The following is a 20,753-nucleotide window of genomic DNA, read 5'->3' on the forward strand; positions in this document are numbered from 1 at the left end:
AGCTATGCTGCTGTAGTGTTTTGTAGTGCAGACACGGGCTTAGTGTAGTTACCAAAGCAAAATATCTATAGGCATGCCAAAAAGATTGCCTTTAAATTACAAATTTAAAAACATTAATTCCTCCACTTGATAGCAGTCTTCCCTCTTTCTAATTCTGAAATCCTCAAAGGAAGGCATAGCAAAGAAATGCTATAGGGTGTGCGGTTTAGAAAATAGCAGTTTTTGAATATTGGCAAATAGTAACCCCCTGATTACATTGGAAAAGCTCTTCATAGAGCACGTTTAATAGTATTGCTTCCAATATACTTTGAAAGATTTCAGTAACCAGGGAAGTCTGGTGATCCTACTACTTACCATCTGACCACTAGAACTCACTGAAAGCAGGTTTTACTTTCTTTCTCCACCCCAAATAAAGTCAAAATTTTGATAGTTGAAACCCCAAATTCTGACAAACGTCCACTGGAAAAAATCCTTTTTGATAAAACTTGTGCCAAACTCCAATTCTAGAATATTTTATCCAGTCCCAGCCACAGCCTGATGTGGATGGTGTACTCAGTCACTGCTGCTCATGCACATCTGTCGCTTGCCTGGAATTTAAGGTTGCATAAGGGCAAGATGCAGAATAAAATTCTACTTTAAAGTGGTGGATCCCTTAAGTGCCTTATAAAATAAATAAGCAAGGCTGACGTTGATCTCCAAACAACTTCAAGCACTTTCTTAAAATGAAACTCCATCCCTGGGTATAAAAAGGAGCAAACCATGAGTAATAACCTAGAAAGTTAGAGAATTCTTTAAGAGCAATTGATTTCAAGTGGCAGCCCCTCTTCACATAAGAACAGCCATACTGAGCCAGATCAATGGTCCATCCTGTCTTCTGGCAGTGGCCAATGCCAGGTGTTGCAGAAGGAATGCATAGAACAGAGAATTTATCAAGTGAGACATCCCCGGTTGTCCGGCCTTAGCACCTGGCATTCAGAGCCTGAAGGACACCTAGAGCATGATGTTGCATCCCTCCTCATTTTGGCTAACAGCCATTGATGGCGCTATCTCCATAAGCACTAGAGATAGGGTTGCTGGGGTGCTGCTAGCACACCCCTCACTTGAAATGGTTTCCATATACTGTAGTTTTGTTTCAATGGCGTTCAGCTCCCCCGCCCCTAAAAATTGTTCCAGCACCCCTGCTATTCTCCATGAACTTAACCAATTCCTTTTTAAACTCAGTTATAGTTTTGGCTGTACAACATCCCGTGGCAATGAAGTGCACAGTCAATCTGTGGATTGTCTTCCATATCAACATGGCTGTGAAAGATTCTCTTTCCTTTTTCTGTCTTTTTGCTATCTTAGCTACCTCAGGCTCCAGCCGTTTATTTTCTTTGCAGGATCAGCTTTTACAACATCCGATAACTTATCCCTCAGCTCCTGGGTATCCTCTTCAACCAGTTTTCCTGGATTTCAGCACCCACAGTCCTTGACCGCCCTTGGTACCAGCACTGCATCCATAGCTACACCCATCCCTCATCCAATCCAAGGATCTTTGCCTCCATACAGCCGCCTGGGAATGCCTCTTACACCTTCTGCTTTAGCCAGCTCAATGCAAGGTAGTGGCCCATCATTCCCATCATTCCACATGCCCAGATACCACCATTACTTTCAGCAGGGCCCTTATGCAGCTATTCAAGGACTGCGTCATTCCTCTGCAGTGATGACTCCATTTGTATGACTGATATAAGACAAGAAAAAAATCACGACTTTAAATCTGAAAACTTGGTATGGAAATAAGGAGACCTTCCTGGATGACCTGCAGTAAAACAGCTGAACTCATAACAGACCAGCTTATGTAATGCATTATGGATACAGACTCCACCATGGAGGGGTCACAGGAAGAGGGAAGTACAGGTTGGAGTGGCAAGAGGGCCTGTCTCCTGCATCAAATGGATCTCAAAGGTCACAGGACTTTTAGCCAAGTGCATTATGCCTAGCAGAGTAAGAAGGTTAGGTAAATGTAAGTAACATATTTGCAGCAATGTGCAAATTAATTGTGTATATATATTTTTTCCCCCACATGGTAAAAGAATCCTGAAAGAGGCAATACTCTTACTAGACTCTACTCCATCCATCCTTATGAATAACAAGAGCCAATATGGAAAGATTTACTGCTATAGCTATGAGCATGTTTAGGCTATCTCTGTATTAATTTGCTGGGAGAAGAAGGGGGGGAAAAAGATTGTCCTTCTTTTAAAGACTGGCTTATCTTTGGTAAGAACAGTTTCTTATTTCCAGTGGGGAAAATATCAAGAAAACATGATCACATAACAAGTTTTGAGGTTTTCATTTTCTTTGAGATCACAAAGTTATCAATTTAGTGGGGGGAAAAATACAGGACTGTGTTTGAGAACTATGTAAAATGTTCTATTCTGTGCTTTGTGTGTGTGTGTGGTTTTTTTTTTTTTTTTTTAAAAAAAAAACTCCTCACATGCCAGAAGGGGGCAATTTAAGCATCTGTCTGGAGTGATAGAGGGAAATATTTATTCTGAAGGATCTGTTACTTTAAATGCAAAAATGAAAGATCTCAAATCTTCACCTTGCATTGTTTGTCTGCCACTGATACTAATGGACTCCCACTCTCCGAATGTACATTAGTGTTAGGAATAGGGTCACGTTCTTTTTAAAGATCTGTCCAACCAACTTGCAAATGTCAGTGGGTCTCAGTGCATGATTGGCACGTAAGAATTTACCAGCTTCTCTAATTTTTTTGGTAATAGGTGATGTTGCCAAGTTTGCTGCCAGGCAGATCAGAGCCAAATTCTGTGCTTATATATGTCCCAGTTTGATCAGTAGAGTGACCTGGTGTATGAATCAGCATATAATTTGACCTCTAATATTTTACTCATATCTATTTTAATGTGTTCTAATTAAAATATGGCTGTATTTTAACAATGGGTTCCATTCTGGCTGCAATCTAGACTCAGGTGGCTTTTTTTTCCCCCTTCAATTTATGTAATTGGCTCAATGACTCAGATTTGCTCCTTTGTAGAGTGCCACCTTGAGGCTAGTGAACTGCTGAAGTCTTCAGAGATGTAACTGCCTTGTCCTGTGTTCTGTACATAGGTTTTAAAAAAAAATGTTTATTGACCCCAGTTCCTATACCCCCAGCCATGAGTTCTGTATGGGGATATTGTGGTTGATCTGAAGTAAGGCTTCGAGTGGAAGACCTGTCTTCATTGCATTATTCTGTCAAATAGCTAACTAGTTTTTTTTAAAAAAAAAAGAAGCAGTCCAGTAGCACTTTAAAGACTAACAAAATAATTTATTAGGTGATGAGTTTTCCTGGGACAGACCCACTTCTTCAGATCATAGCCATACCAGAAGTGGTACTGTCCCAGGAAGGCTCATCACCTAATAAATTATTTTGTTAGTCCTTGAAGTGCTACTGGACTGCTTTTTTGTTTTTATAGTATATAGACTAGTACGTCTATCTCTCTGTTACTATATAACTAGTGTGTGTCAGCACTAGGCATAAAATGTGGAGGTCTCTACTGCCATGTACCGTACATCTGGGTGAAGGGAAAGACTTGTCACAAGAGTCTTTTGGCTATATCCTACCAACTGGTACAAAGTGCTGTGCCATCTTGCGCTTTCCCTTTAGTCTGTTTTATTCAGCTGCAATGGAACACAAAATAAGGGTATTTGTTGCACAGTTGACAACTATTTTGATAAACAACAAGTAGATGATTGCCTTTAAACTTTTTTTCCTCCCTTGAACTAGAGGTACCATTACCTCAGTACTGGTAGTATTACTTTGTCTTCATCCAACTTCGGGTAGGAAGTGCTGCAAAGGCTCACATAAAATTATCTGAGGCAACTGACCTTTTGTTTTGGAATGAGCGAACATGGTAGTCTAGTCATAATTTCTGGACTCGGAGGCCCTCTGGGGAGTGTCACAGATCAATGTATGAGGCCAAACCTTCTGTCTGCTTGCATAGGCTGTTAATAGACATCAAATTTTGGCTGTTGTAGCTATATATTGGAGTTTGCACTCATCTTCCAGACTTAGCTGCAAGGTATTTCTACTGAAGTCCTATTTTTGGCTAATCATGCCCTCCTTTGAAATGAAGCAATGTACTGTTGAAGTTGAGAATATTAGCAGAAAATATACATATGCTGCAAAATTTAGTTACCTCCTCAAATAGATAGAAAATGCCCATTTTTATTTTTAATGCAGCTCTGGAGAGACCATTCACAATTTTCACTCCCCTTTCAATTGTTTGGCTTACACAGAATAAAAATATCATTCATTTTTATCCAGGTGCTAGTCCTAAAATAGCAAAATCTTTGGGGCAAATTGTGACCTCATACATCCTCTGCAACTTCAGTAACTTATCTGGTGTTGCATGCAGTATTACTATGTGAATAATTCAGCCCAGTTGCAAATGTCTTTTTTTTGCGTGCCCTTATAGAAAATGCTCAGGTGATTAGGAATCAACTGAAACAGATAGCCCAGGTAAAGTAATCTTGAAGCAAATAGGCTGATGCAACCTTCATTGACCTGCTGGTCTCTATAAATCAGACTAACCAGTAAGTTATATGACCTCTTTAGCACTTTTCATGGGTCTGTTCTAATAATGCCAACATTCTCCATGTAGGATTTCTGCTGTGATGCTAGCAGAATATGAAAGTGTTTCAAGGAAAGGTCTTTCTTCCCAGGGTACAAGTATTGTACCAGAAGAATACTAAAATATACAATGAAAGGGAAGTGCTGCTTCAGCAGGAATAAAATGTGAAATGTATCTGAAAGATCTCGCACCAGCCCTCTCCTCATGTACAGTATATGCATGGGAGTGGGAAGTTATTTCCAAAACTCTCATCAGACTCCTGGACTACTCCCCCCAGCAGGGAGGGCTTTGCTGTCCCATCAGTCAGGAAGGGGACAAGGCTTTAAAACCTCACAGTGAGGATCCTAGGGTCTCAGAGGGGTAGATTACTGAGTTGCACTGTTTGATTAGCTCTTCCTCAGAAAAGTACAACCCCTTTAGAACCTATGCACCCATTGGATTCTGCGCCAATGCAGGCAGAGAAAACAGACCGTTCAAATGTAGCATGTTCATGGAATGCCCAGAAGCATTAATCAAGGGGTCTCCATTCTCATGGAAGGGTTTCAGATGGCAGTAAAGGGGAGCAATATTACTGAATGGGAGCCCCCACCCCACTATTGAAATAGCTCTGGGAATTTGTCCATTATTGATTTGCTCCCCTTCTTGCTTTCCAGCAGAAGGCAGCATCTGAGCATATCTGACTGTACTTAATGAGTAAAATGGATGCCCAGTAAAGTCAATAGCAAAAATGAACTTGACTTTAATGGGAACAAGATTTCACTTTGCCTTTCTACTCTCACAAATGGCCTCCAGCTAGCCACACAATGCTGTTAGTGAAACTGCCAGTGTGGGAGCTCTGAAGAAGAGCCTACAAACCAGTTCTCAGGCTGCTTTACACTGATTTTTAATTTAGTAGATTAAAATATGGATTACATTTCTAAATTATAGATGCTTAAACATTATTTTTCATTTGTGACTTGCTTAAAAACAAATGCCTGTACTGCTTTGATACCGGCTCAGTAATCTCTTCCAGGGGCTCCTACATTGCCAGTGTCTGCCACTGTTTGTTGGCTTACCCCAGCCAAATAGAACTTAAATTGTTCCATGTATTGCACATTTTATGCCTGATGTGAAATACGCCTCACTTTCCCAAGCTTTCTTGGCTAAGCTAAACAGGAGCTGTTCCTTTTTCAGAAGGGCTTGGCTGAACATGCCTGCATTTCTCCCAGCCCCTCCCCCCCATAAACAGAATGGTAAGATTATCCCCAGTCTATTGGTGTATTGCCTGGCTCAGTGTTATGAATCCATTTGACTGTTGAATTACTGTTACCCAGAAATATTCACATCTTGTATCAATCAAAGGAATCAGACTAAGGCACAGATGCCTTCATCCAATTTCCTTCCCCCCCACCCCCCCCCAGAACACTGAAAGAAGTAAGACATCAAACACGTCTTAAACTTAGCTGTTCAGTTTTCAGAAGGGCCCTACTTGATCTGTCACCTACTCTACAGTACAATCATGGGTCCAGATTCAGAGCTGTTGATTATATAGTACTCATGAATTAACTGTGGTAGTATAGGTCAAATGGGTTCATGCAAACCTAAAGTGAGATTCTCTCCCCCCAGCCCCCTTGATTAAAATCAACCCTTGCGAGGTCTAAGGAAAACATTAGATCATCTCTGCAGTGGGAAATGTTACAACCATTTTTCAGCACTCCCACCTATGGGTAAGATCTAGTGGAGGCAGACTGCAGGTTGTCATTGGCCTCATGATCTGTACATAGTTTGCACTAATTCTTATATCTTTGGCAGCACCAGTGCAACTACATTAGAGATGTTTTGGCACTGCAAAATTTCCTAGCTCAAAGTACCCTTAGGGCTTTGAGAGCAATGACAGGTGCTGAATTCTTCTGAAAGCCTGGCCATTAATTTGTGCACTATCTCTTCCTGCACTGCAGCAGAGCATGCTGAGGTGAGGAGAGGGAAAACATCCCAAGATTCAGCAAATATTCAGAAAAACAACTAAAGGGTGATGCGGTGATTTGTTTTGTCCCCATGAGGTCTTATTACTTTTATGTCTCATTATTTGAAGAGGCTTTTGGGCAAGACCCCTTCTGTTGGTTCCCCACCCAGAGTGAATTTTACTCATTGAAATGGATGCTCATTTAATTTTTACCATGCCTCACTGTCCCTTTCTGCACTACTTATAACTTCTGACCTGAAAAGAGGCGATATTTCAGACTCTTTGGTAAACTGTCACTGAATGAGTTTTCTGGTCTGTAACATAAGAGAGGCAATCTTCTGAATTTATATAGAGCTCTTCTTCAGATCCAAGACAGCTATTCAGAGTGCCACAGATAAATACAAGGTGCAAGAGAGTTCAGCATAAATAATTAACACATTTTAAGGGACCATTAAGGGTGAACTGACTTACTGTCTACTTACGCTAAATCCTCTCTTCCACCCTCTGTTTAGCTGTGATAATCTTAGTAATAAGTTCCTCCAAACCTGAAGAAAAGTTCTGTGTAAGTTCACAGAATCATAGGGCTGGAAGGGACCTCGGGAGGTCATCTAGTCCAGCCACCTGCTTCAAGCAGGATCAACCCCTACTAAGTCATCCCAGCCACGACCTTGTCCAGCCGGGATTTAAAACCCTCAAGGGATGGAGAATCCACCACTTCTCTAGGTAACACATTCCAGTGCTTCACCACCCGCCTGGTGAAGTAATTTTTCCTAATATCTGACTTACACCTTTCCCTCTTCAGCTTCTGACCATTACTCCTTGTTCTGCCATCTGACACCACTGAGAACAATTTCTCACCCTGCTCTTTAGAGCTCCCCTTCAGGAAGTTGAAGCCTGCTATTAAATCACCTCTAAGTCTTCTCTTCTATAAACTAAACAAGCCCAAATCCCTCAGCTTATCCTCATAGGTCTTGTGCTCCAGACCCTTAATCATTTTTGTTGCCCTTTGCTGAACCTGCTCTACCAAATCCACATCCTTTTTATACTGGGGGGCCCAAAACTGGACACAATATTCCAGATGTGGCCTCACCAGTGCAGAATAAAGAGGAATAACTACTTCCCTAGATCTGCTTGAAATGCACCTCCTAATGCACCCCAGTATGCCGTTAGCTTTCTTGGCTACAAGGGCACACTGTTTACTCATATCCAGCCTTTCATCCACCATAACCCCTAGGTCCCAAAGTTCCAAAGCCTGTCTTTGTCACCAACAGAAGCTGGTCAAGTAAAATATATTACCTCACCCACCATCTCAGTTCCAGGATATTAGACATGATGACAACAATACTGCATACTGATTTTTATTACATGATTTTCCTCTCTTGAAATAAAGTGGTGAACTAAATAAATTGTCGAATAACTTCTTATCAAAGTATATGGACAATAACTACAGTTTACTATATTTTTACCTCTGGCATATTTAAATAATCTTTTATTTTCTTATTGTACCTTCAGAAACGAGGAAAGATTTCTTTTAAAAACAGGGAAGATAAAAACTGGACGTCTAGCCTCTTTAACAGAATGTACCACAGTCCTGCTGTTTGCTGTGTTTAATTTGTTGTTTATAATGCCTTGAGTGAGCACATTCACCCTGTAATGAAAGTGTGTGTTTGGGGTAGGGGCAGGGAGTGGGTGATAGAGGGGAAATCTTTTTATGGAAAAAAGTTATGAACATAACTATGAATCAACATCTAATGAAAACTTTCTTTTTAAGTGCAATATATTTATTTCTGCTAGAAATATATCACATGTAATATTTGAAGCATTAAATGTTGTTTGTAAACAGCTTAAAATTATATCTATCACCATTGTACATAAATGCAAATGTGTGGATAGCCATTTTCTTTCATTAAATATTGGGTGTTTTTGATATAATCCTTACTTATACAAAGCTTCCTCCTTCTGATGTTCTCCAGTTAATCAGTGATGCGCTTCTGCATGCAAAATTCTGGTATGGCTGCTGATGTGTGAAAGGTAACTTAACTTCATATTGGAGCCACAGTCCTCATAGGAGAGTTGTAACTGTCTGAGATCTACCTGCTTGTTTAGACTGTCTTGAAAATTGCTATGCCTCATAAGGACCCGGGATAGGCTTAGTGGCTGATATTTGGGGTTGTTTGAATAAGGAATTCCTTACATTAAAATCTCCTAGAAAGCCTTTTGACAATCCTCTAATCCAAAATTCAGCAACCTTTCCAAGGCAGAGTGCTGAAATTGATCTCTGTGAATGGTCCAAGTGCCGGTGTTTTTTTAAAGCCACTAATAAACCTCCTCCTACTTAAAATAGCTTCATTAATAAATAAATGAAGATGAAGAGCTTTCCTGTTTAGGTGCTGGTTGGTAGGATTAGGTGATCTTTTGTTAATCCACAGGAACACCATGGCTTTAAGCAAGCTCCTGGGTGCATGAGGATGGAGGGGCAGGGCTGAGCTGCTGCCTCTCATACCAGTGAAAATAGGCTTGTGTGCCACTCTCACACCCATGCTGGGGGTTGCTCACCCGTGCTTTAATCTTTCCAGTGTGTTTGTGCACACACTTGTAGATCAGAGTATAGTACCAGTCACTTGGGATTTCTTAGTCTGTGCACAGCATCCATTGGCCCTTGGGGCTGAAGCAATGTTGGAAGAGCTAATGAGGATCAAGCTATTTCAGGTTGGCAAAGAACTGTTATGCTGGGTCAGAGCAGTGGCCTGTCTAGCGTAGTGTAGTGTCTCTGACCATGGCTAATACCTGTAGTGCAGAGGGAGTATACATAAAAGGACAGGATGATCCATTCTGGCCTTCCCCATCTTTCAGAGACTTAAGGTTCCACACATGTTCTGCAATCAAGACCAATGGAAATAATTGATTTAGTTTTTCTGCAATGGCCTTGTCTGTCTTGAGTACTCCTTTAATACCTTGGTTTTCTCCTGGCCCAATTTCCCATTTGGCAGGTTTCCTGCCTCTGAGGTACTTACAAGCACTGAGTAAGATGTTTTTATTTTTAGTAAGTCTTCTAAAATTATTTTAGCCTGACTTACGTACTTATCCTTCCCGAGTTTATGCACCACAGTATCATCCTCACTGGGATTTAACTTCTAACTTTGCCTCTTATGGCCTCAGTTAAGCTACTGGTTAGCTGTGGTGGCATTCTCTTGGGGTATACAGCTAGTCTGAGCCTCTATTATGGTGTTTTGAAATAGACCTCGTGTTTGTCAGAAGCATCTTCCTTCTCACATAATTCCCCTTTTTAAAGATAAATGGTAACATGGTGGATTTGGGGGCCTTAACCCCTTTACTAAGAGGCTAAATTTTGGATATATTATGCTTCCTATTACCAAGCAGTTCAGCTATAGTCATGTCTTGGACCAGATCCCGTGCTCCTCTTAGAACTAAATCAAGAATTGCCTTTCTCCTTATGGGTTCTAAGACAAGGTGCTTTAAGAAGCCATCATTTAGGGTGTCTATAAATTTCTTCCGAGTGACATCCTGAGGTGACATTTTGCCTTGTCAATATGAATATAGTTGAGGTCACCATTATCATTGTGCTTTCTGCTTTTGTAGCCTCTCAGATCTCCCTAATAACTTCAGTCATTGTCACCATTGTGGTCAGGAAGTTGTTAACATACTCTTTGTATTCAGGCTTGAACTTACACGAAACAAGCTACCACTGAATCTTAATGAAAGATTTTTATCTTCTTTTTTAGGGTGGCCATTTGTCCTATACTTGGCAGGACAGTCCTGTAGTTGGGATACCAAAAAGGAGTCCCTACTTATTTTTATTGTTTTAAAGGGAGAAATTGTCCCATATTTGGACCTGCCAGGGGCTGGGGAGGGGAGACTGCTGGCAGCTGCTGCTTCCCCAGGGCTCGGAGGGTAGAGCACCGGCTCCCTGGGACCTGTTGGAGCTGGGAGGAGCTACCTCTCCCCCACCATGTCCTTGTCCCAAATACAGGACAGGGAGATATGGTAGCCTTACTTTATTTTACTCTGTGCTTTCTTCAACACATGCCAGTTCTCCACCATCACAAACTGCTGTCCTTTCTATATATTTTAAACTCTGGTACTACCATGTCCCCACTGAGTCTTCTCATGCTAACAAGTTCCATGTTGCCTATTTTAGTAATATCCCCATTTAATGCCAGGCACTGTAGGTCACCCATCTGAGTAAAACTTTTGGCACTTTTAGCATAAGCTTTTGTACACATTTTTAGTATTCAATTGCTTGTCTTCATAGATTATTTAAATAAGACTCTGTTTAGTTTAGCTGTTCCTCACTACCTGTATTTTACCAGCTTTTCCCTGTCCTCTTTTAGGTAACTTATTATAAATATTGTATTTAATTCTTGGCTTCTCTCCTGATACTGAAAACAAAAGGTACCAATGGCAAAAGGGTGTCATATAGACCCAAAAAAGAAAAAGCAGTCCCGAAGAGGTGCATCCTCCGAAAGCTCATCACTTAATAAATTTTGTTAGTCTTTAAAGTGCTACAGATCTGGAATTTCCAGATTTGAAGAAGTGGGTCCATCCTACAAAAGCTAATACATTATTAATTTAATAAAACCTAATATTTTTGGTAGTCTTCAAAGTGCTGCAGGACTGCTTTTTTGTTTTGTGAAGATACAGACTAACACGGCTATCTCTAACTATTCATGTGGACACAACTAAGGACTTAACCCTATTGGATGCTGAGCACTTAAGTATGAGCTTAATTTTAAACATATGAGCAGCACCACTGCCTTAAAGCTGAGCATGTTCTTCATTGACTCAGGGCCAGAGTGCTTACCAGTGGCTCAATAATGCCTTTCTAGAGGCCTCTCAGAATTTACGCATTGATACTCCTAGACTGCCACAGGCTGCATCTAGACTACACGTTAACATTGATATTTATGAGAAGTGATTTATAATTTTGATTCAAGCATCTACAGATGTTCTAGAAAGTAGACCCTCCATGTCGAGTTTCTGCGTCCTCATTTCCTATCCAATTTTGACGGTGTGAGCAGTGCATTCTGGGTACCTATCTCACAGTGCCTTAGCCCTGGTTGCTTATGGGTGTTTGATGTCCAAATTCCATAAAGCAAAGCCTCTCGGGGGCTGAAGGGAGGGGATGTGGGGGGTGCAGGACAAAATGTAAATAGAAGTTTTTATCATTATTATCCTGCAAGAACAACCCTTGCACTGCCTGGCCACAACAGAGTGCAGGGCAGGTAGAGGAACTTAATGTCCTGATGAGGCCACAGCACGGCTCATTGTGAAATCACTGAAGTATTACAAAACTAAAAATTATATAGCCAGAAAGATTCTTTGTGTTTTAAAAAATTGAACATACATTTATATCTGCATTGTATGAAAATTATTTGGATAAAATCTCAGCAAAAAACATAACAATTGTAAGAGTGTATAGATAGGTAGGGGTGCAATTAATAGCACTAGGGTGAAATGTAATAGGAAAGGAATTGTTACATTGTGCACACCCTTATAGTGCAGAAATCAAATCACATTATGACCCTGTTCCTCCACACCAGGATGGAAGCAGACATACAAAGAAGGTCGTGTATAGCTTTGTGGGATACATATGGGACATCTCTGGTGGCTGATGAAGTCAAATTACAGACAGGGCACTTCCACACTAGCCTGCATTTGAGATTCTAAAATTGAGACTGGTGCTATACCCATCCCTTAATATCAGTATTTTATTATCAATATTAGGGCAGATTAGATCAAACTAAGGACAGTGACAAGGAAGACAGTGATGTCTTAAGGTTGAGAAGTCATTTAAATTCGATTTTTAACTCATAGTCTAGATGCAGCCATAGCTGTTAAGAGGAAAATGCCTGATAAGAACAAACTGGAAGAATGAATCGTCTGGAGCCACTGAATGGTAGGGGTAACAACATCTATTTTTCATAGGCAGCTGTAAAAGGAAGTGATACATGAGGTAATTAATAAAAATTGATCACATTTGTAAATGTAAATGTGGCCCCTCTATACCTGTTAGTAAAAAACATTCCAACAGTCAAGGACACAGAGGGCTCTCTTAAAGAAAATATATTGTACCCCAGTGTTCCCTTTAAGCTCTGCCCTTGGATGGTCACCCAGGAGAGTGTCAAATGTCACCCCAGCTGATTAGCAGAATGCCTCGAGCTAGTAGCATGTGTTTCTACCGATGGTGCACATGTGCTTTTGCCTTAGTGCACACAATAAATTTTATTCTGCATATGGAGGGACAAAAATGAGAGGGCAAATTGTTGCACCCCTCAGGCAGTTGGAAGCTTTAGAGGCGCAAACCCTCTTTTCCAAGAAGCTGAAAAGCATTGTAAATAGAAGATAAGTAAGAGCTTGGCTTTCTCACCACGATGTTTACACTTGACACAAACCAGCCCAAATACTTTTTAGAAGAAACAAGCCTGTTGTTTCAGATATGGTTGAAGAATGGCAGATAGATTTGATGGATAAGTGCCAGCTGTCCAAACATGACAGTGGTTTTAAGTATATCTAGACAGTGATAGATAAACTGCCTGAGCCTTAGGACTAAAATGCAAAGACAGGCAGTGAGGTATCCAATGTCCTTAAAGCTATTTTCAGTGAAGGGCATGTGCCTCAAAAATTACAACCCAATTTCAGGAAAAAGTTCTTTAAACCAGTCTGTATGCATATTGTTGAAGCAGCATGATAGGACCATTCTGTTACTAATAATGGAATCAAAGCAGAGGTCATACAGCAATTGAAGAGAACTTTAAAATCTAGGATGTAGAGATATTTTATGTCCCACAACACCCTTTGTACATCAGCATGCCCTTTTCACTACAACCGGAGCTATCATTGAATTATACATGTCAGATACACTGATGTTAACTCCTTAGATGCCTCAGAATGTATGCAAAAGAGTTTATGAAGACAGTTTTAAAATAAGCATGGTACTTGCCCCTTTTAGAAAAGACTACCTGGCAAGAGTATCTAAAACAAAAGGAGTTTTTGGAAAAGGTAACGAAAAAATGTTTATTGGTGAGATTCATAGTGGATGAAACCTTAAGTGAAGGCCAGAGGCCTGTATGCCAGTTACTGGGGTGAGACAGTTACTGCATTATTTTAACCTGAAGCATTCCAGGTTAACCCTAAGCAGTACAGGAGTGGGAAAAGCTCTAGCTGAGAGAGGAAAAGTGAGGAAACATGGCTACTGGTTAAATAACTGGTTTGGCTTGGTAAGTTGAAAAGCTGGAAAATATTTCTCCTATGATTCACGGATGCCTCTAGTGGAAATGACCATAAAAACCTCTTTCACTTTAAACGTTACAATAATAATTTTATGGCATGGTATGTGGCTGGTGAACAGATACACCATCTGCCAAGTTCTGCAACTAGCCTTTGAGGTCAGGAGCTGCATGAGAAAGTACACAAGTCTGGTACAAATGGCTGGTAAACATATGAAGGATCATTCTCTTTTAATTATACATAAGGGCTGCATCTACACTAGCCCCTTCCTTTCAGAAGGGGCATGGTAGTGAGCGAGTTAGGAAGATGCTAATGAGGTGTTGCTATGAATATGCAGCACCTCGTTAGCATAACGGCAGTTGCATGCGATTTGAAAGCACCACTTTTGCATCGCACACCACCCTTGTAGACGGGGGTCTTTTGAAAGGAACCCCTGCATTTCAAAAGCCCCTTCTTCCTATTTGGTTTTAAGAAGAAGGGGCTATTGAAGTCTGGGGGATCCTTTCGAAAGGTCTCATCTACACTTGAAAGCGGTGCTTTCAAATCACGTATGGCTGCCATTATGCTAATGAGGTGCTGCATATTCACAGCAGAACCTCATTAGCATCTTTCCAACTCATTCATTACCATGCCCCTTCTGAAAGGAAGGGGCTAGTGTAGACGTAGCCGAGGAGTTTGCTTAGGGTTACACCTTTACTCTTTGAACCATATCCTGAATAGGAATGCACCCCTCACTGTTCCCTGGGATCCTAAGAGCAGACACGCATTGAGTAAAGGTCTGGGGTGGGGGTGGGAGAGGCTGAGACTTACCTGGCCACTGTGCAAAATGGGGAACGAGCTCCGTACTCCTGGAAGGGTTAGGGCCTCAGGAGGAAGGGGCAGGGCTGGGAGCTAGCCTCCCCCTGCTAGTTCTTCAGCACTGCCCTGGGCTCCGTCCAACATTTAAAAGGGCTTAGGGCTCTAGCCCCTATAGTCTCAGAAGCACCAGTAATGGCCTGGAGACCTGGGCCTTTGTGAATCACCAGGCCGCATGGCAGTTGCCTCCTTTATCTCCCTCATTGCTGGGCCTGGCAAAGATTTTGTCTGGTGTGTTTGACAAAGTCAAAGATAAGGCAAAGGAGAAAGATTCTGTTTTCATGCACGTGAATGTGGACACCGCAGCACTACTATGTCTTGTCAGTGGACCCCCCCCACAAATCACAATTACTAAGATGCTTTCTCTTGTGATTAGCTCCTACTAATTGTCTCAGCGATTCTTAGATTTGGTGGTCAACATACACCCACACTAAAACTAAATGCACACCAAAGGCAGATTGCAACTGCAGAAAAGATTTTTGACTCATCGAATACCCCTTAAATGGCATGTTCTTTCCTAGAAGCATCATGATACTTTTAAACAAAAATGCCATCTGCACTGGGTTTTACCCTAGATAATTACAAGACCCACACTCTGGCAATTACTGTATGCTTTTCTTACATCACCAGAGCAAGGGTTTATCTTTGTACCAGATTTTAAAATTATATTGTGATGACTTACAGCAAAACGACCAGATGATGACAAATTTTGGAGCAAAAATAAATTGTGTAAAATCTTAGAAATGTCTAGGCGCTCACAGAATGGGTTTCAAAAAGATCAGGCACCTATATCTTTAAATGACTTTCATAAATGTGTATTTGTAAAGCACCCCAGTTGAGGCTTTAAAAGCATTTGGTGATTTTCATTTGAAATTTTTACAGTCACCAATTCAGAGATTGTACACATAGGTATTTAAAAAATGTATAGAAGTGTTGTATTGACAGCAGAGCATTGCCACTTTTACAATTACTTTTTTAAATCATGAAAAACATGGTGCCATTTTGGTTTTTTAGCCAACCTTTGCTTCTTAGGAGGCAAAAAGTACATTGGTAGTGTTGTTTCTTGATCAGCCTTGTGTTGGCAGTTGAGGGCTTTGGTATTCCGAAAGATTTGTTGCCTATATCGCCCATGATGAAGATGGTATGTTGCGCTCCAGCATGGCGCTTATAAATACCTTCCATCCTTTTGGTGTGTGTCTAGTGAGAACCAAGCCTGACAGGGTAACAACCCTAAGTCGATCATGTTAGGACCCTTAACTACTAAGCCTTTGTACACAAAAGTCTCTTTATTGTTTCTGCAGGAGAGATTTTTATACTGGCCCAGTTTTTTAGCTATATTAATGCATTTTGAATAATGCCTAATATGTTATGTTACATCTCCTGAGCAACACAGTCTGAGTTCTTTGGTGTTTCTGGGAATTTTACAGTCATAAATAGAAAAACACGTATTTCCTCTTTATCTATATTGCTCCATCTCATGTACATTAGTTATCTTTGGAACACAGTGGCATAAAGTTTAGCCTTTTTTATATTCAGCTAAGTCAGTCCTTTGAAGAACAGACTTATTTGCAGTATCCAATAAATGAATTGCACTCAATCTGATGTTTTCCTCTGCCAGAGGGGAGTTCTTAACTGCTCCCACTGGTGGCTAGGTGCCAGGTATATTTTTTTCTGAATCTTTTTATTGATTAGCAAAAAGGCCCATTATCAGAGGGATAGAAAATCTCAGTAGTGGTCTGATAAACCCTCTAGAACAGTGTTTCTTAAACCTTTGAGATCATTGAACACCACGCAATATTTTTATGAGAACACCTATGAAAAAAAGAAAAGAAACTCAACAAAAACAAAAACACCCAAACAGCAACATATGCATAAAATGAAGTCATCTAATCAGGTATCATAGCAATGAAGAAGTAACATTGTATATGGTTTTAATAACAGAAAATATATGTAGGTTGAATCTCTCTAATCTGGCACCCTAGGAACCTGACCAGTGCTGGACAGGAGAATTGCCTGACCATGGGACATCATATTGTCTAGCACATTACCAACACTTCCACAGTTTACAGGGTCTTAGAAGACATTTAGGGGTAAATTACAGCTAACTAACATCACAGAACACTAACAGCCAGAATGGTGGCTGTAAACAAACTTTATGGGACCATGGGAAACATGTCCACACCCAGAATAACTGGTCATCCAGCTAACTAAAACCATGCTGGATTACAGAGTTTGCTGGATGAGAGAGTTCCGGATTAGAGAAATTCAGTCTGTACCCTCAGTGTATGATATCAAAAAAGTGTCAGATGTTTGTGGTACACGAGCAAGTTGTTCACAGAACACCAGTGTTTTGTGGAACATAGTTTAAGAAGCTGCTCTAAACTGCTTCTTTCTTTGAAGTGAGATCCTTTTATTACACAGAGTTCAACATTTTCATCTTTTCAGCACACACACTTGGTTCTTTGTCAAAAGTATGTTTCCTTTTAAGGTATTGAGTGCTATTCTGAGAGGGCTGCTACTAAATTGTCAGATGTTGAACACAGGATAGCTTTCCTTTGCTGTGAGGGTGATTTGCTAAGTAATTTTAAAAGAATGATATTTCTCTTCACACAGCTAGACATATTTTCAGTCATCAGACCTGGATATTAAAAAGGAGCTGCTGCTATTTCATCTCTTTTTATATCCAGCTGTTGTTTATACTTTGAAAAGAAGCGCTGGCCAGTCTATAAGGAAAAGACCACTTTTAAATCTATATGCCTCTGGTATAGAAGCACATAAATCCACTACCGTGTATCCATAAGATATTTTGGTAGCATTCTCCAAAGCTTGCAGGAAGAATTATGCCTTCTTGGGTACATTTGCTTAGCAAGCATAACAATTTGTAAATTATCCTTGGGGTTTGTGAACAGAGCCAGATTCTTTGTGTTTAAGTCAATTGTATAACATTTTCGCCTGACAAAATAAGCTCTGAAGTATACATACAATTTTTGGGTCCTTGTGATGGACATACTTGGTTCTTCTCTTCATCACTTTTACAAGCAGAGTTCATCAAATTGTCTACACTAATCATATTTATTTTGTTGGTAGGAAACAAGCCATCATTGTTAAAAGCAATTGGCAACCTATCCACAAAACTGATAAAAGGGTATTTATAACACAATTTTTATACAAAGGTTGCCAGCACCTTTCACACACTATTCTTAGGAACGTTTACTCAGCATTATCCAACATATTTGTTATAAAGTAACTCTTCCTGAACTTTCTGAACCCAGCAGGAATGACTGAAAAAGGGTGTTTCCACCATATATCCATTCTCAGATGTTACAGAGTAGGGTTTTAATGTCTTGTCTGACGACCCACTTGGTGCAAACTACTTCCTGAGTTTTCTTAAGGGTCTTTGTCTCTGTTTGCCACTCACTTTTTCCCCTTACAATAGAGGGCTGCTACACCTCTAACTTTTTTGTCTGTTTATTTTTGGTTCTCTCCTGGGTCTACATTATAGTCCAAGACTAGATCTTTCGGAATATCAAAGTTGATATTTCACAGGTTGCTGTGTTCCAGATAATCCCTTCAACTTTCATACAGACATTTCCTCTTCATAACTTGTACTTGTATGTTTTGGGACTGGCTGACACAAACTCTGATGTGTTGATCTGGTAGGATCTTGCTTTTGAGGTCCCCTTATTAATACCCCAAAGAGGCAGTGGGTCCTGTCACTCTCTATTTTCACAAGTATAATGAAGACTATGTCATAACAGAGTTCATGATTCTAAGGCACGTTGGGAGGGGAGACAGCATAACAGAGCAACTGGATTTCAAGAAGTCAGACTCCAGCAAACTCTGGGAGAGGGTAGCTAAGATCTCTTAGGAAGCAAGTCTAAGGGTGGAAGCAGTACAAGAGACAGATGACATTTTTCAAAGATACACTATGAAAGACAAAAGAGCAATCCAGAGAGTAGTTAGCAGTAGTTCACAGTCAAGCTGGAAGGACATATTGGCTGTGTCTACACGTGCCCCAAACTTCGAAATGGCCATGCAAATGGCCATTTCAAAGTTTACTAATGAAGCGCTGAAATGCATATTCAGCGCTTCATTAGCATGCGGGCGGCAGCGGCGCTTCGAAATTGACGCGGATTGCCACTGCGCGGCGCGTCCAGACGGGGCTCCTTTTCGAAAGGGCCCCGCCTACTTCGAAGTCCCCTTATTCCCATGAGCTCATGGGAATAAGGGGACTTCGAAGAAGGTGGCGTCCTTTCGAAAAGGAGCCCCGTCTGGACGCGCCGCGCAGTGGCAATCCGCGTCAATTTCGAAGCGCCGCTGCCGCCCGCATGCTAATGAAGCGCTGAATATGCATTTCAGCGCTTCATTAGTAAACTTCAAAATGGCCATTTGCATGGCCATTTCGAAGTTTGGGGCACGTGTAGACACAGCCATTGAGTGGGATCTCACAGAGGTTAAGTTCTGGATCCTGTTCACTGTTTTCATCAGTGATTTAGATAATGGCATAGAGAATATACTTACAGGCCGTGGCTACACTAGCACCCTTCTTTTGAAAGGGGGATGCTAATGAGCCACTTTGGCAGATGCTAATAAGGTGCTTCCATGCATATGCAGCACCTCATTGGCATAATGGCAGCCGTGGGCAAACAGACCAAGGCTGAGTCTACACTTGCATTCCTCTTTCGAAAGGTGGGCGACATCATGCCTTTTATTGGGCTGATTCCTGTTGGTGATAGACAAAGGAGCATACACTGACCTCTTCTTCAGGTATCCTTAAGCTATGTGTAAGCTCTTAAGTTATTCGTCTTCATCAACAGCAGTTCGGCCAGTAGAAGAGTACCTCATCCACCTGCTTTCTTTCTCTCTCTATAACATCCTGGAACAAATACTGCAAACAGATGAATAGGCCGACATTTTGAAAGCCATCTAGGGAATTTAGATGCACAGCTTCTACTTATTTCAATAGGAATTGTGCATCTATATTGTCTAGGGAAGCTTTGAACATTTGAACCATAATATTTTCCAAGAGACTGCTCTGGTGTTTCTGGTTATAAAAGAAGCGTTGGGCAATTGGTGGGGTTAGGTGAAGGTGTAGTCAATCACTTCAGTGCTGACCACTGAAGAGCCAACTATGTTAAAATTCCTGCAATCACACAGCAACCATGTCTCTAAACTAGCATTTTGTTCCCCATTTTCAGACATTAGACCTTAGGAATGCACATGATGGGTCAGACCAACGGTTCATTTATCCCAGTATCCTGCCATCAGACAGTGGTCAGTGACAGATCCTCAAGGGAATGGAGAGAAGAGGGAAATTATAGAATGGTCCATCCCATACTGTCCAATCCTGGCTTCTGGCAATCAGAGTTTTAGGGACACCCAGAATGTGGGGTTGCATCTCTGACCAAACTGGCAAGTCACCACTGATGAACCTATCCTCCATAAACTTATATAATGCCTTTTGAACTTGGCCATACTCTTGCTCTTCACAACTTCTCTTGGCAACATGTTGAGTCTGGATTGTGTGAAGAGATTTTTGCTCTTTAAAACTTGCTGCCTATTAATGTCATTGGGTTATCTCAATTTCTTGTGTTATGTAGTTGGGTAAATAATGCTCCCCTGTTCACATTCTTTGCATCATGGCATGGTACCCAACTGGGTATCTATGCCCTTACCTTTCTCTGCTATGCCATACACAGAGTTCTTCTTGGAGATCTTGGTTAATTGGTCAGGAGCTAATGCTGAGGCTTCCAAACCACTTATGCTTTGAAAACCCATGCCTAAGCTTCACAATAGAAGGTGCGACCTAACATGAACCAGCAACAAGGAAATATAAATGAGAGATTTTTGAAAAATTACAAAATTTTCAGAGTTTCACCAGGAGCGTTTCATGTTTTTCTTCCTGTAGCAAAACTAGAAGATTTTGTTAGCCTAAGCAGGAGATACATGTTACCTTTAGGTCAGACAGCCCAGCTCCAGAAAGGCTTCCATGTTGGTCTTTCATGGCTATTTGAGGGCCTTAGTAGGCAAATGGCTGTGCCCATTGACCTATTATTGCACACGAAGAGCACCTGTGGAGCTAAGTTTCACTTCTG

General features: G+C 40.9%; 1 protein-coding gene across 7 annotated transcripts in view; it reads left to right on the forward strand.

The window, feature by feature from the left end:
- Window positions 1-20,753, forward strand: part of TBX20 (T-box transcription factor 20) — an 82,395-nt gene that overhangs the window by 45,225 nt on the left and 16,417 nt on the right. The window contains exon 8 of one of the 7 annotated variants that reach the window (XM_074988114.1): window positions 1,345-1,606. The exons of 3 other annotated variants lie outside the window; for them this stretch is intronic. In XM_074988114.1, the coding sequence (XP_074844215.1) occupies window positions 1,345-1,472 (128 nt within the window). In that variant the 3' untranslated portion in view covers window positions 1,473-1,606. Of the gene's footprint in view, window positions 1-1,344; window positions 8,511-20,753 lie in introns of those variants that run through there. 3 more of the 7 variants (XM_074988115.1, XM_074988116.1, XM_074988113.1) reach the window with 3 other exon arrangements.

The sequence above is a fragment of the Carettochelys insculpta genome, chromosome 2, assembly GCF_033958435.1.
Source record: "Carettochelys insculpta isolate YL-2023 chromosome 2, ASM3395843v1, whole genome shotgun sequence".
Taxonomy (NCBI): domain Eukaryota; kingdom Metazoa; phylum Chordata; order Testudines; family Carettochelyidae; genus Carettochelys; species Carettochelys insculpta.